The sequence below is a fragment of the Chrysoperla carnea genome, chromosome 1 (genome assembly GCF_905475395.1).
Source record: "Chrysoperla carnea chromosome 1, inChrCarn1.1, whole genome shotgun sequence".
Lineage (NCBI taxonomy): Eukaryota > Metazoa > Arthropoda > Insecta > Neuroptera > Chrysopidae > Chrysoperla > Chrysoperla carnea.
The window spans coordinates 104,950,549-104,966,955 of NC_058337.1; the positions used below are offsets into that span (position 1 = coordinate 104,950,549).

General features: G+C 30.2%; 1 protein-coding gene across 1 annotated transcript; it reads left to right on the plus strand.

Moving 5' to 3' along the window:
• Positions 1–3,151: 3,151 nt before the first annotated feature.
• On the plus strand, positions 3,152–7,948 carry LOC123293262 (ATP-dependent RNA helicase DDX54). Its single transcript, XM_044874027.1, has 10 exons — positions 3,152–3,285; positions 3,345–3,530; positions 3,590–4,113; positions 4,183–4,351; positions 5,370–5,580; positions 5,641–5,888; positions 6,107–6,310; positions 6,465–6,796; positions 6,870–7,008; positions 7,607–7,948. The coding sequence occupies exons 1-10, from the start codon at positions 3,283–3,285 to the stop codon at positions 7,946–7,948; spliced, it is 2,358 nt and encodes a 785-aa protein (XP_044729962.1). The 5' UTR covers positions 3,152–3,282.
• The last annotated feature ends 8,459 nt before the right edge of the window (positions 7,949–16,407 follow it).

A 16,407-nucleotide genomic window follows, 5' to 3' on the forward strand; every position in this document is an offset into this window, starting at 1 on the left:
ACAATGTGACATAGGTTTGAGCACTATAACACGTGGACCAAGTTATTGCGTGAATTTTGCAGCGAAAAATTAATTCCCCCTCTCTTGGGGACATAAAGAATCTATTCAATGATGGCGGTTATTCGACTTTACAAACGTGAATTCTATCCTTCCTGATGGTTTTCATAAATTTAACAGATACCCGGAAAATTTGGTAGCCGCCTCTCGGTTCATATGTATGTATTATATGTAGGCATGTAAAACATGTTTCTTCGAGACACTTTGTAGCCTAAAAGGCTTGACGTAATTTAAAAATGGGGTAAGTATTGACAGTTTCGACTTAATTGTAGAAGTGACCAAGGCCATATAAATTTTTTATTTAAGCAACTTTGTTGATTTGTGACTCGTTTGTGCTTTGAAATATTCATTTTAAAAAGGCACAACAGCTTTTGTTTTATGGAACATTTTTTCATATTAAGTTTCATTGAGTATGTTACAAAAACTCATTCATTAAATTTAAGAGTTGCGATTCGCTACTCCAAGAAGTCATAGATATAGCGATGTAATGGCGGTTGAAGAGGGTGTAAACAGTATTTAAGAACATACAATTAAATGATAAAAAAAGGAAATTTCTACTAATTTACTTACGAACTGGAGTTGATATAAAATAGATTGTATATACTATGATTTTTTGTTTGTTTTTACTCTCTTCAACCGCCAGTTCTATCTATGGTTTCTTGGAGTCGCAAATACTCATAACAAATGATTTGAAATTTTCTGATAAATTCCTCAGTCCAACATTCGATTGGCCTTAGATTCAATTCGACTTGCTACAGGCGTGATTCTTTAGTTAAATTTGGTACAGGGGTGATCAGAGATCACCAGAAATAGAGGAGTAAGAAAAATAAAAGATACAATTTTTTTTTAAACGTATATTTTTATTTCGTGAAGAATAGTTATTAGGAAAAATAAATCAATTGGGAAGAAATAAACAGAAAAACCGGAATGGTTAAATACCGTCTGCGTTTTCAAAATATAGGTAGTTAAAAATAGTTCATATGCATAGTAGAGTTATTTTCCTGATAGATAGGGTCTATTCAAAGAGATTTTTCTGTTAAAATCGCCCGATCTAAAACGTTTACAAATTTCACATGATAATGGATTTTATCAGTATGAATTTGTATGAGTTCGTGTATGATTAATTAAACTACTTTGATGAGAAAATGTTTTATTACAAATTTCACAGGAATATGGTTTTTCACCAGAATGAACCCGAGCATGTTTAACTAAATTCCCTTTTAAAGTGAATGTTTTATTACAAATTTCACAAGAAAATGGTTTTTTACTAGAATGAATTCGTTTATGTAATGTTAAAATACTTTGTTGGGTAAATTTTTTATTACAAATTTCACATGAAAATGGTTTTTCACCAGTATGAGATCTCATATGTGTAATTAAACTACTTTGATGAGAAAATGTTTTATTACAAATTTCACATGAATATGGCTTTTCATCAGAATGAATCGGTATATGTTTAATTAAATTCCCTTTTAAAGTGAATGTTTTATTACAAATTTCACAAGAAAATGGTTTTTTACCAGTATGAATTCGTTTATGTAATGTTAAAATACTTTGCTGGGTAAACGTTTTCTTACAAATTTCACATGAAAATGGTTTTTCACCAGTATGAGTTCGTATATGTGTAATTAAACTACTTCGGTGAGTAAATGTTTTATTACAAATTTCACATGAATATGGCTTTTCATCGGAATGAATTGGTAAATGTTTAATTAAATTCCCTTTTAAAGTGAATTTTTTATTACAAATTTCACAAGAAAATGGTTTTTTACCAGAATGAATTCGTTTATGTAATGTTAAAATACTTTGTTGGGTAAATTTTTTATTACAAATTTCACATGAAAATGGTTTTTCACCAGAATGAGTTCGTATATGTGTAATTAAACTACTTTGATGAATAAATGTTTTATTACAAATTTCACATGAATATAGTTTTTCACCAGAATGAACCCGTTTATGTTTAATTAAATTCCTTTTTAAAGTGAATGTTTTATTACAAAGATCGCATTTAAAGAATTGTTCTTTCGCACTCGCGTGTATTTGTCGTATTTCTACAAGATTTTCACCAAATGTTTCGTCTTTAATAATGAATTCTGTATTTAGTTGTTTTTGCAGTATAGTACTTTTACCATTTTCATGTTCCATATTAATAAAAAAATCACATTCACTGCTGTTGTTGATTATTTCCTCCCTTTTATAATTGTTGATATCTTCTTGCATTTGATTTTTAATTTGCACATCTTGTATCTTCTCTGTACTATCAATCTTAGACTCCACCTCAGCGTCATCAAATATTTCATTTTTAATAATCAATTCTACCAATTCTGGTTCAAGCTTAATATTTTGATAACCTTCTTCAATTTCTTTTAGTATTTCTATTTTAATTGGTTTATGTACCGTTGTAATATTTTCTTGCTTAATTTCTGTCTTTAATTCCATTGTAACTTCATTTTCATTAAATTCTTTATTTAATTGTTTTTCAAGTTTAATATTTTCCTCATTGGTATGAAAATGTTTATGAATAACATGATCTGAATTATTTGCCATTTAGAAGCAGCACCTTTTTGATTTACTCAATAATGTGTCTAGTATCACAGACTTATATTGAGACATAGATCACAGATTATAATTTTTTACATAAATAGATAGGCAACTCTACTGTACATGAAATGTCCAAAAGCCCCCTGGAGAAAGGCACTTACAATAAACTATTTTTTTTTAATGGCAGGAATTAGCTTTGAAAATTCACTAAAATATATGATCTAAGGGAATTAGGTACTATTCAAAATATTTCTATTCAGTTTATCATTTTTTTCTGAGCGCTAAAATAAACTCAGTACATACCATAAAAAAAATTGGAAAATATTATAAACACACGTAAAACGACTAAATTACACTAATTAGTTAATGAACAGGGGCACAATGAAAACGGCTAAAATACTTAAATAATGCCACTATTAAAATAATCCACAAAATGTTAATAAAGACAATCAACATCAATCTCTAATTTTTTTTGAATGCTAATTTTCATTGATTTTCAGCTTTTGCGTCATTAAATTTTTAGTTTTTGAAGGATAACATTTTACTGTAATGTGTCTATTTGCAATAATATAAGTCTGTGTTCGAATTTAGAAAACACGTGTTTCATTTGAAAGATATTTTAACCTAACTGTACAAATGTCAAGTAGATAAATTTGGTAAAAAACTGTCTCGCTTATAAAAAAAATGGTAAGTAAAATTAAAACTTTTGTAATTTGAAATACAAAATATATCTCCTGGTGTTTTAGGGGCAAATTGAAGAAGAATTACCAGGGTTTGGTCTTCCTATAAAAAATGAAGAAGATGATGAACCAATGCCAAAAGCGCATAAAAAAGGTAAAGGAGGTGGTTTCCAATCAATGGGATTAAGTTATCCAGTTTTGAAAGGCATAACTAAACGTGGGTATAAAGTACCTACACCTATTCAAAGAAAGGTTTGTTTTGACACTCAATTCCGTTTTCATTATCTCATATTTGTTTTCTACACTTTTAGACAATTCCAATAGCATTAGAAGGTCGAGATGTTGTTGCTATGGCTAGAACTGGTAGTGGAAAAACAGCATGTTTTTTGGTTCCCCTTTTTGAAAAATTAAAAGAGCGTACAGGAAAAGCGGGTGCTCGGGCTCTAATTCTTTCACCAACCAGAGAATTAGCATTACAAACTTTAAAGTTTGTTAAAGAAGTCGGTCGTTTTACGGGTCTTCGATCTGCTGTAATTCTTGGTGGTGATTCCATGGATAATCAATTTAGTGCAATTCATGGTAGTCCAGACATTATTGTTGCAACACCGGGTCGTTTTTTGCATATTTGTATTGAAATGGACCTTAAATTAAATAGTATTGAGTATATTGTTTTTGATGAAGCTGATCGATTATTTGAAATGGGATTTGGTGAACAATTAAACGAAATTGTTAATCGTTTACCAGAAAATCGTCAAACATTATTATTCTCTGCAACGCTGCCTAAAGTTTTGGTTGAATTTGCAAAGGCTGGTTTAAGTGATCCGGTTTTAATACGGTAATAACATTTACTGATAAATATAAAAATAAAATTTGCTTTTAAAAATTAATTTTTTTTGAATTACAGTTTAGATGTTGAATCAAAACTACCAAATGAGCTAACTTTAACAAATATCACATGTCGACCAGAAGAAAAATTGTCTGTTTTATTGGTTTTATTAAAAACTATCATTCCTTCCGATCAACAAACAGTAGTTTTTGCTGCGACGCGACATCATGTGGAGTATTTACACATGGTAAGATTTTAGTTCTACTATGATAAACTCGCCACGATTATCCGTGCCTTAGTTAACCTGTGGATCACAGGATGGGTGCCACCAAAGGATGAACGCGAGGGTCAAAAGCCCGCAGATTCGTGCTAACTCGACCTCATTAAATGCCTGGCCAACGTGTGACTCTTACTGTATCCACGGATATCCAAGACAAGTCATCCGTGTCTGAAATTATAGACACTGTTAATGTTATATGATATATTAGTTATATAAATTATAGGCACGGATTTCCGTGGCGGGTGGCAGTAGACACTCCGATAATAAATAGCAGTATTGGTTCACGTTTATGTTGTCTTACCGAGATTATTCGTGAGATCCGCAAAGTTAACTATTACTATACTTTGACAAAGTTTTTTTTTTTTTTTTTTTTTTTTTTAAATGAGAAGATATCTTAAGAACAAAAAACAATATTAAACGATATAAATATTATCGAAGATAATAAATGTGAACTCTAGGATATATCGAAATAAATTTCGATTTTTGCCCCAATTTTCTATATCAGTTTTTTGTATTTTTAAAAATACGTATTTTCGACTACCAAGTAGTCATCATCAGTAAGAATTAGCTAGTAATTACTCTTATTATGAATGTTACTCTTTGCTAATTTGGTGGCGGACTGCACTAGACGACTGGACGACTGGACGACTTTTTTAGTTTCCCAGTACAGAGAAATCTTAGTACTGGGCCCGAAAATCCAAATAAAAATTTTCAAAACCTATTTACGTTGTGTGGGATAGTCTGTTAACACTACTTTAAAGTTGACGTCACTGTGCGTATACGAATTTCGAATTAACGTCAATTGTTGCGTAATAATATCAAATATGTTGAAAAGAATAGCAAAAGGTTCATGTAGAAATTAAAGGTTGGGATGTGATTTTCAATAATAATCGATTTTTAATTAATCGTTGATACAAAGATTGTTCTATGTTTGATTAATTTTGTTTGCACTATATTATTATGATTCTCAATTTTAAATTAAAAGGTATTGGATACTGCTGGAATAACAAATACGTACATCTATTCAAATTTGGATCCATCAGCTCGTAAAATAAATGCTGCGAAATTTAGCACAGGAAAAGTGAAAGTTTTAGTGGTTACAGATGTTGCTGCTCGTGGTATTGATATTCCACAGTTGGATAATGTTATTAATTATAACTTTCCAGCAAAATCAAAATTGTTTGTCCATCGTGTCGGTATGTTAAAAATTGATAATTTGAATTTTTATAAGTATCTTATGTAATAATTTTTTATAGGAAGATGTGCTCGAGCTGGTCGTACCGGAACAGCATTTTCAATAATATCACCTGAAGAATATCCACATTTATTAGATTTATATTTATTTCTGGGTAATCCATTACAAATTATACCACCATCTGGATCAAGTAGCAAAATAAAAGAGGAAATAACTAATTCTACTCAAGCTGTTGGAAGTGTTCCACAAGATTTAATTGAAGAACAGCATACAGCTTTAATGACTTGGCATGCAAATTCTACTGACTTGGTTTGTAACAAACGAAAGACGAAAATTGTCTGACCTAACCCCGCATGTCAGAAAATATAATTTTAAAGGAGAAAAGCCGTTTTATTATTAAAATTGACAATTGATTAATAAATCTCCTTCCTCCTGAAACCTAATATGGGGCTTATGTCAACAAATTTTTGAAAGTACAAGTTTTTTGTTCATTTAAAGTTAAAGTTTTAACAGATATATTATTTTAGGAAATGATGGTTGGAGTTTGCAATAATGGATATGAAAAGTATTTAAAATCTCGACCAGCCGCATCAGCTGATAGTAATCGACGAGTGAAGGACTTAAAAATAAATTTATGTGGACTTCATCCAATTTTCAAACCATATTCAAACAATTCGGATGAAATTCGCCAATCATTGTTGTACAAAATGAAAGAATATCGTCCACAAGGGGTAAGAAGATGGGAATGATTTTACCAGCTGCTTAAATCAGTTAAATTTTGTAGAAATATGATGGAAATGTATATTTCTACCGTGAAAGTTTGAATTGATAAGTAACCGCGTGATTTTAAAACCTCGTTTATTTTTGTATTCTTTTTTATTTCAGACAATTTTTGAAATTTGCAGTAAAAATAAAAGTAACGACTACGTTGCAATGAAAACAAAACGCGCTTTTCATAAGAGCAACATTATCCAGCATCATAAACGTTTAGAAAGCATAAAAGAACAAGCAACAAGTAATATAAATACATCATCTTCAGAGCAAAAACTACCTGAAAGTAATACTGATGATATAAATGATACGTTTAAACAAGTGATTGTACCGAAAAAACGTAAATTAGATCAATTATATAAACCGAAACGGAAAAAACAAAGGGTGACGAAAGACGAAGATAATTATATACCATATATGCCATCGGATAGACATACAGAAGATGGGTAAGATTTTCTTTTGTTAAATTTGTATGTTTGAAAGTATGGATAAATTTTAATTTTTTTTTTTTGTCTTTAGACTTGCAGTTAATAATTTCGTACTTGATGCTGATCGCATGCAACTTGATTTAACAGCTGATTCAGAAGAACAATTGCGTTTGAATAATCAAATGAAAAAATGGGATCGTAAGAAAATGAAAATGGTTGGAGTACAAAAGGTAAATAAACTTTAAAGTAGAATCTTACCTGAATACATTGAAATGATATAAGTTTTTGCCCAACCGAGCTTCTACCTACGGAAAATGTGTGTTTCGACTAGAGTGCCGATTTAGATGCCTATTTCTCATGCTAATGAGTCTGCACCTTCATTCTGGCTCATTCTAAAATAGATAGGCTTATTTAGATTAGCTCTGTTAAAGAATGGCGTACCTGAAACATTTTAATGTAGGTTATTCCAAAAGGACAATCTACTTTTTAATCCTTTACAAATTACCAAATTGTTGATTTTGTAATCTTTATTTATTTATAAGTAAAGCCCATCGGATTTTAAGGTCGGATAGAAAAATTCTCGAAAGTCTTTCTGAGAATAGAGATTAAATTACAGTTTTTCCAAAAACTTAAACGTGAATAAGTCGGTAATGGCTCAAGAAATCTATCTTTTTTTGTTTGTAATTCAAGCCTGTTTGAGTCCTGATCTTGTAAGCGCGGTCATTAGGCTTGCGAGGTTTTGAATAGTTAGGAATATTTTATCTAAATGAGGAAGAGGGCAAGTAAATTTGATATAGTAATTTTAAAAATATTATTTGTTATTTACAGGATAAAAAAGGTAAAATTCGAACTGAATCTGGTGTTTGGATCTCAGCCACATACAAAAGTGACAGATACGAGCAATGGAAAGAGAAAAGTAAAGTCGATGCTGACGAAGATGATGATAATGGAAGTGATAATGAAGATAACAAGAATACATCAATTAATAGATTTAAAGCACCAATATACACGCATTGGGCACGACATAATGAAAATGTTAAAGAAAAACAAAAACGAAGTGAATTAAAGAACCCCGACCAGATATTAAAACAACGTATTATTGCTGAAAAGAAAAAGAAAAGACAACAGAAACAACACAAGGGAAAAAAGAAGGGTGGAAGGAAGAAGTAATTATATTTTGTAAAATTTTATTATAATTTAATAAATCTATATTAATATTTCTCATTATCAGTTTGTTTATTTGTTTGTTTGTTTGTTTGTCCTTTTATGTCAAAATGGAAATTCAGATCGATATAATTTTTGTGCACATAGATAGCTGCTGGAGGTCCGAAGACTTACTTATATACATTACCTTTAATACCTAAAAATTATCCTGTTCCAATAAGATAATTATTAAAGGAAAAGTCTTTTTGTGTCTTTGCACTTCTTTCACGCTAAAACGATATTTCAGATCGATGTGATTTTTATGTACAAAGAAATCTTGAGAGTAACAAAGACTTCTTTTATTCCGAAAAAAATTCCATTCCAATGAAATGCTTATTAAAATTGGAAAAATTAAACACACTTTTGTTCATCAAATTAGGTCTTAAGGTAGTACCAGCATGAAATCACTTTTCGACAGATTTGGCCGAATTTTTTTTCTCGGGTTTATAATAGCTTTATTTATGAATTCCTAAAATTTCATAATTTTTGACCGTTTAGATCGCGAGATATTTAAAGACAAAGTTCGCGATTTTGAATGTCATGTCCCATTTAAAGCATGTAAAATGTCCGGTCTCTCCAACTATTTTTTATGATATTATTATATATTGAAGAAAAAGTAGAAAAAAATGTTTATACAATAAAATTCTAAAAAAAAAAATTTAGAAATTAATTTTCACTTTCGAGATATTAATTTTGACGTAAATTGATCGAAATTGGGACGTTGGCATAATTATTTCCCATTTTAAACGGTCAAAATTTCTGAAACTTTGGGAATTAATAGTAAGCATTATTAAATTCTTAAATTTAATTTTTCGTTAAATTCTGTCGAAAAAAAAATTGTACCATTGCTTTAACATAGAAACTGCAAATACCATGCTGGAACATCCTTAAAGTCAATAAAAACAAGAAACTCTTTTTTTGAATAAGATAACATTTAATTATTTGAAAATTTGATATTCAGTCACTGTTTTTGAATAATTTAACTCTGCGAGGTACAGGAAAACCTTCCAAAATTCTGTGCGCATTAAATTAACCTATCACGATGCATATTGAGCGAAGCGAACCGTTTAGCTGATCTTCAGACATTTTCGTTCTAAGGTATGTTTTGAGACGACGAAAATATGAAAAGGGGCGTTCATTCGTCGCCATTATCGTAGAAGCCAGGCGCTTGTAATTTGAATAAAATTTCCAGAAAATACAGTTGACTGATGATATGATCGAAAAATAATTCTTTTGACCATATCGGATCAACACAATTCTAGAATACTTTTCTGTGTAAATTTGGTATTGAAAGCAAATTTTTCGTACTTTAGAGCCGTTTTAAAGATTGTTGCTTTTGAAATTGCTATTTCTGTATGTAGATGTGACCAAGATGTGACGTGTGAGTCATTGTCAGTCTTCCTTCCCAATGTTGTAGTTTTTGTAAGATATTATGTATATGTTAATTTGCTGTTCCCATGGATGGGCGTGATTTCAATTTTAGCTTGATCATTAATTTTAATTTAAATACTTTGATTGAATATCTAAATTTGTAAATAATAATATGGATGAATTGACCTTGAGACTACCATTTAATATTCGATTTGTGTATATAAACAAATGTGACCTTGTTGTAAATTATTCCAATTTGTACGGGAAACATAAAAATATTTGTTTTTGTATTTCATTTAAATGTGTCAATCATTTTTAAGCTCACTTTAACTCAAATTAATGAATATTTATAGTACTAATGTTTTACAGGCTATAATTCCTTAGAATTATAATTCTAAAACAATGATGAGCTATAATATTTGGCATAGAATAGACGTGTACAATTGTTAATAATCGATTGTACAATAGACCTTTGTCCTAAAATTTTTATATTTTCTCAGTTTTTGGATAACATCAAAAATTACGAAAATATGAGGAGTTTAAATATACAAATAGAAAGAGAGAAAATAGCACGTGGTGACGTCATAACTTGCGACTGAAAAATTATTTTATTGTTTTTTTCATGTCTATCAATCGATTTTATTTATAATTTCAGATCTTGTCCAATAACGGAAGTGACTGTAGTTTATTTTTAAAATACTTTAACAAAAAAGGGTAATAATGATCCAAAAAATACAAAAATCGGTTTCATTCAACGATTGAATTTAAAGGAATAGTTCTTGGGATATCCATTAAAACCGTATACAACGGATGATATCACGGAGTAATCTCAGAAATTTGTCGTTCAATCGCAAAATGAATCAGATTTTCATGTTGGTTTCAATTAAGATGGTGATGTTCCTCCCTGTCCCGCTCCTTAGAGACGTCCTTCGGTCAAAATATGAAAAAATTGTATACAGGTATCATACAACCGTTAGCTCATTCGGTATGCCAGAGGCTGAAATCAAGAAATGTTAGATATGAAGAATGGTCGTATATTTTATTTTTGATACGGAATACTTAAAATAAAACAGGTACATTTGTATTCAGTAAACGCCACCGTTTAAAACTTTCGCTCAAGTATACCTTGTGAATAATTTGTATATTTTAAAGTTAAAATATAATCTGCTAACAGGTTGGCTGATAAGTCCCCGGTCTGACACATAGATGGCGTCGCTAGTATTAAATGCATATTATTTTTATATAGTACCAACCTTCAAATGATTCGTGTCAAAATTTGACGTCTGTAAGTCAATTAGTTTGTGAGATAGAGCGTCTTTTGTGAAGCAACTTTTGTTATTGTGAAAAAAATGGAAAAAGAATTTGACACGAATCATTTGAAGGTTGGTACTATATAAAAATAATATGCATTTAATACTAGCGACGCCATCTATGTGTCAGACCGGGGACTTATCAGCCAACCTATTAAAAATGGCTATGAATAAAAAAAATAAAAAACGTATACAAAAAGGTCAATATTCAAATAACTAGGTATATTAATTTTACATAAAAATGACATTGAAATTATTATTCACTTCCTCACACCTTCCGCATAAATAAAAGAGTGAACGAGAGATTAGAAAAGATTGATTATGACGTAATATAGTGAAAAACAGACATCTGTTAAAATGAATTGAAAGTATTGGAAAAATCATTTTCAAATTGTTCATATGCGACAAACGGTAAGTAGCTTAGAATAGAAATACTATAACCGGAAAAATGCTGTTCAGATGTTTGAACGAATTGTCTAGTAAGAAATATAAAAGGTTTCTAGTCATAAACCTCTAATGAGATTTAAGCCAGCATATGATTCCAATAGTAGTCGCTTAACATCATCAGTGATTTTTCTTTCCATTAATGTAGCCAAGAAAATACTTCTGGAAAATTGCTCCCATTTTTTATTTCACAATCGTCCATTAAGTCTATTGTTTTTCCTTTAAATTTTCTGAAAGACTAGCACATATGTATGTAATCTTTATTTTCTCTCTTAGAATGATGACACAAAAATTTATTTAAAATTATATTTTCGAAAAACGGATATTTAAATAAACTCATGAAAAAGTTCTAAATATGATGTTACTAAATCTTACTTATTATTTTTTTCGTGATTAGAGAATAATAATAGAATAGTCTTACATAAAATACCGAAATATCGTTTATATTTTACTAATAAAATAGATGCTATATGTAAAATATATATAGATGTAAATAACAAAAATCTTTCTTTTTCTATTTCCTCTGAAATTCCACAAAAAATGTTTTATAGTTTAGAAACTTTCTACTGAAGTGACATCAATTTTTGGGAGTGCCAATTTTTTTGGAGCTGACATAGCCCCAAATTTTGTTACTAAATTTGTGTACGCTGAACTGAAATAATTTTTCATTTTCCAATTGTGTTCTTTAAAACGCTAAATTTAAATGGTGAGTTAAATAGATTGTATAGGTAAGTATTGTTGTTAAGACGTATTGTAAAGCATTTAAAATCACTCGTTAAAACAATTACTAAAAAAAAGTTTAAAAGAAAGTCTATAATAGACATATTATAATAATAATAAAACATCTGTGCGTTTTATGATGATGGATCTATTAAAAAATATCTACAATTTTTTAAACATGAATGCACTTTTTTTTTGCTACAAAAAATGAAAGTATTTATTTATTTTTTTTATTATTGAATTTATTGATAGAAATTAAATAAATTATTACGGAACATAAATTTTTAATGATAGACATTTTTGCAATATTCGATTGCAATTATCGATGCTTTATGTGTGATTAAATGATTTAATATAGATGATTTATAATAAAAGTTTTGTTAAAAAGGTACCTTATTAACAAACAATTAAATAAATTCTCTTTCAAAAATTTTTTTAATTTAAATTTCTTTCTTTCGGAAGCTAAAATAAATGCTGCTCCGCTAACAATTCACATTTTCAAAGGATTTTTAATGAAATTAATGAAAGAACAATAGAGAAATGTTGATAACAATTGCCAATTTCAGTACGCTGGACATTTGAGTAAGCCGCACGGGTCGAGCTAGTATTATACTATTAGCGATACCTACCTAAACGTCCTTAACTTAAATCTAAGTATAATTTTTCTAGGATAGAATGTGGTAGACTTCTACAGCCTATAGAATATATTCACAGTAGTACAATTAGCCAATGCTTAAAAAAGTTCTTTTTTATCCATAAAACCCTTACTAATATATTTCTAAAGAATCTGAAATATTTTTGTGCACAATCAAAATTGATTTTCTGCGTAGTTTTATTTTATGAAGAAAAATTTATAGTTCAATTTGTATTGAGACAGAATATTCTCACACATAAATTACAAAAATTTCTATATATAAATCATGAAAAGCTTACTACAAATAAGGTAGAAAAAAGACATTCAACTTTTCGTATCATTTCTATGTATTTTATAGTGCTTTCTTTCACACATTTCAACTTTCATTTCAAACTTGAATGGAAATAATTTATAGCACACATATATTTTGTACAGATAAAATAGCTTTAATGTTATAGAAGCATCATTCTAAGTGACGAAAAAATTATACGAAGTAGTTAATTTCTGCTGACATAATAAAATTTTTAGAAAAGGCCGCGATTTTTGTTACGTAAAAGACGTGGCTTTTAACGGTTTGAAAAACTCACATCTTCTGAATTAAACCTTCTATAATAATTATAATAATAATAATAATAAGAGCCATTCATCCCATAGGTTGAGCAAAGGCCCTTTCAAGAAAACACCTCCATCTCAACAGTTCACCCAGGCATCGTTTGATAGGACGGCCTTTCCTCCGGGTACAGTTATACGTTGTTCATACGGTAGAACGTAATGTCCATCTACAGTCTCTTAATCGGGAGATATGTTCCACCCATCACCACTTTAGAATTTTTACTACTACATCCTTTGCTTTTGTTTTTTGTCTGATTTCGTAACAACTTTTTTTATAAGCTCTACGTAGGTATACCCAGGATTGAGTGTTCCATGCTTTTTAGCACGTTAGGAGTTTTTAGTAAATCTTTTTTTTGTATAGACGCTTGTTTGTGAGCCGTAAGTTAAAATGGTCAAGACACACGTATCCAAACACAAAATTACAGTTTAGGATTTAAATTGGCTATTAAAGGGACCCGAAAAACTAGGTCCAATCTGATGTTAACATGCCCCCCCCCCATCAAACTCTGCAACTTTTGTTAACTATAAAACGAGCTATTAGTCATTATATATTATATAATAATCCACCCTGTATACATGGCCTATACAGCTTTCTGAATTGTAAAATGGAATTAATGAACGCATTCCGTTCTTGCTAGGCGCTTGCCGGTGGCAACACCGACCTTTCCCGAATATTCGTGATATTATTCGAAAGCACAGACATTTTATCTTTCCGGTATATGTGCTCGGCATATTATGATAATAAGTTCGGAATGGTATCGCGAGTCGACGTGAGTAGCTCGGTGTTGCTCCTGACAAGCAGATGAAAAAAATTGAGTACGTAAAAAACTAAAAAACATAAATAACGTCCTTAATGGCATAAATTGTATAAAGTATACAAATATACTGTCATTTTATATATTATAAATAAAAAAAGAACTTTGACCCCTAAAGCAAGTTGAATGAATTGCTGGGATTTATAAAAAGAAATAGGGGTTTTATTTATTATTGTATAATAATATAAAAAATCAAATATAATGTGATAGTTTATTTCTTGTACGATGAATGCTTAATTGTATTCGGTTCACTAACATTTTATGTGCATCCTACATTTTGATGATTGAAACACTTAAATTGTAATATAGAATTTGGTTTTATTGCTCTTGACTTTATAAATAGAGGAACATTGTTCATAAAATTTAAACAAAAACCCGGACAAGCTGCGGAACCCCATCCCTAAGATCATATATCTCCCTTATTAGATGCTTTTAATAGAAATAGAAATTTTGTTTTTTTATGTTTTGAAATTTTAAGGAAGGGAGCCGGAGTTTTGGCACTATCAATAACACTTCTTTAACTAAACGAAGGTTAACCCCCATTATTATTATTATAACTTTAGCTCAATTCTGAAATAAATGTTAACTCAATTCAACTTCAATTTGGGGGCTACAAAGCAAGTGCATAAAGCTATAAAAATCTCGAAAAGTATCATTCTTGAACATTAAAAAGGGGATCCCCTCTTGAGAGGGTTTTGGCTTGTTTACAATCCTAAGGCTAATCCTCCCTTAACACTAATCCAACCTACATACCGATTTTCTACCTTCTACCTTAATTTCAGGAGGCTATAGAGATGAGTCAATTTTTAAAAACGATAAAAAAGTTAGGAATCCCCAACAAATTACTGAAATTAACGGCCATTTTTATAACATCGTTTTTCCCTTTAAACCGGCATTAGTGTTCTAGGGGATACAACACAAATTTAGAACATACCTCCACCCTTCCCGTTCACCTTTGATAAGTCTATATTTTCATGGATAATATGTAAAAAGTATACTTCTATACCCGTATATCATATTACATGCATAACATTCAGTCTAAAGACGCGGCCACATTAGCGGCAAATATTTATTATGTTAAAAACATCGAACGAATGTTTGTCAAAAAGCATACGTGAGGCAGTTGTTGGGTGTTTGGTATATAATCGCCACAATTTTATTTCAAAGTAGATAAGTACATACATTAACGATGTTCTGACCTACGATATAGACTATTTTCTAACAATCATGATATAATTCATTTTATAAAACATTTTTGGCTTAATTAAAAATTACATAAATATACAACAATATTTTGACATAAAAACATACTTAACCAACTAAATTAGTGGTAAATTCAAGTCCACGGAAAAGTAGGTGCTCTATTCTGCCTCCTCCCTTCAAAACCGATGCCAATGGACAACGGCGGAGTAATATTATCTTCATGTGGGCGCTTTTCGTAATCTTAACCCGACGTAAATGAACCAGAGTGTATAAACCCAGTAGGTACCTAATAAAAACATACACAGGTGTCACATATTGTGCTTCTCCGCCCCTGTTATTCCAGTAGCTGGAGTTGATAATTTAGGTAATTGATTAGTAGTTTCAATTTGGCGCCATCACCGTTATGGAAAGTGATCGCTCAGTACAAAGTTCGCTAGGGTGTGTCAAGCGTAGAACTTACGCTTCAAGTTCGAATGACTGAAACTTATTTTTTTGCGCCATTCCGGGCAGATAAACAGTTTTGTATTTTCTGTATAAAAACCTGTTATCTTTTTACACTAAATAAAAATCAATAAGTAAGTACCTAATTACAAAATCATGTAAAAATAAATAAAAACTCAAAAATAATAAAAACAGCTGGCTGTCAAAAACAGGGTACCACACACCCTGGTTTACTGACTACGTAACTCTATAAAGTTTCATTCACGTTAAGTATTTTCCAAATCTCTGAAGCGGTTTTATAGATTGCTGTAAGATATAGTTTGGAGTTAACAAAAAAGGTCCTACAAGAATATAGTAGAGTATAAAGCTTACAAACTGACAAAGTTTGATGATAATGAAGCTCCTTATTATACCACACATATTGTTAAAAATATACCATCCGTCCGAATACTACAAATATTATTTTTTATTATTAAGTTATATCAATTGTGTAATATGTGTTGCATACAGTGCATGAATAATGAAACATAAAGCTAATATTTAATGTTCGAACATTTCGCTCAGGAATGCTAGTCCTTATAATGGATAATTAACTTTTGTACTTAACGACCGAAGAAGATTATGTGCCCTAATAATCTGAAGATTGAGTTTATTATACCATGTATATATGAAATATACATAGTATTATTATACCATGTATATATGAAATATACATAGTATTATAAGTTTAGTCCCAAGTTTGTAACGCCTAAAAATATTGATGCTACAAAAAAAAAATTGGTATAGGTGTTCATAAAATCACCTAATTAATCCATTTCCGGTTGTCCGTCCGTCCGGCCGTCCGGCCGTCCGTCTGTGGTCACGATTACTCAAAAA

What these genes read in the sequence shown, in the direction of transcription:
- LOC123293262 (XM_044874027.1), top strand. An exon ending in AGTGATCCGGTTTTAATACG is followed by an intron (nt 4,114 to 4,182) that starts GTAATAACATTT and finishes TTTGAATTACAG; the next exon opens with TTTAGATGTTGAATCAAAAC. An exon ending in ATGCAAATTCTACTGACTTG is followed by an intron (nt 5,889 to 6,106) that starts GTTTGTAACAAA and finishes ATATTATTTTAG; the next exon opens with GAAATGATGGTTGGAGTTTG.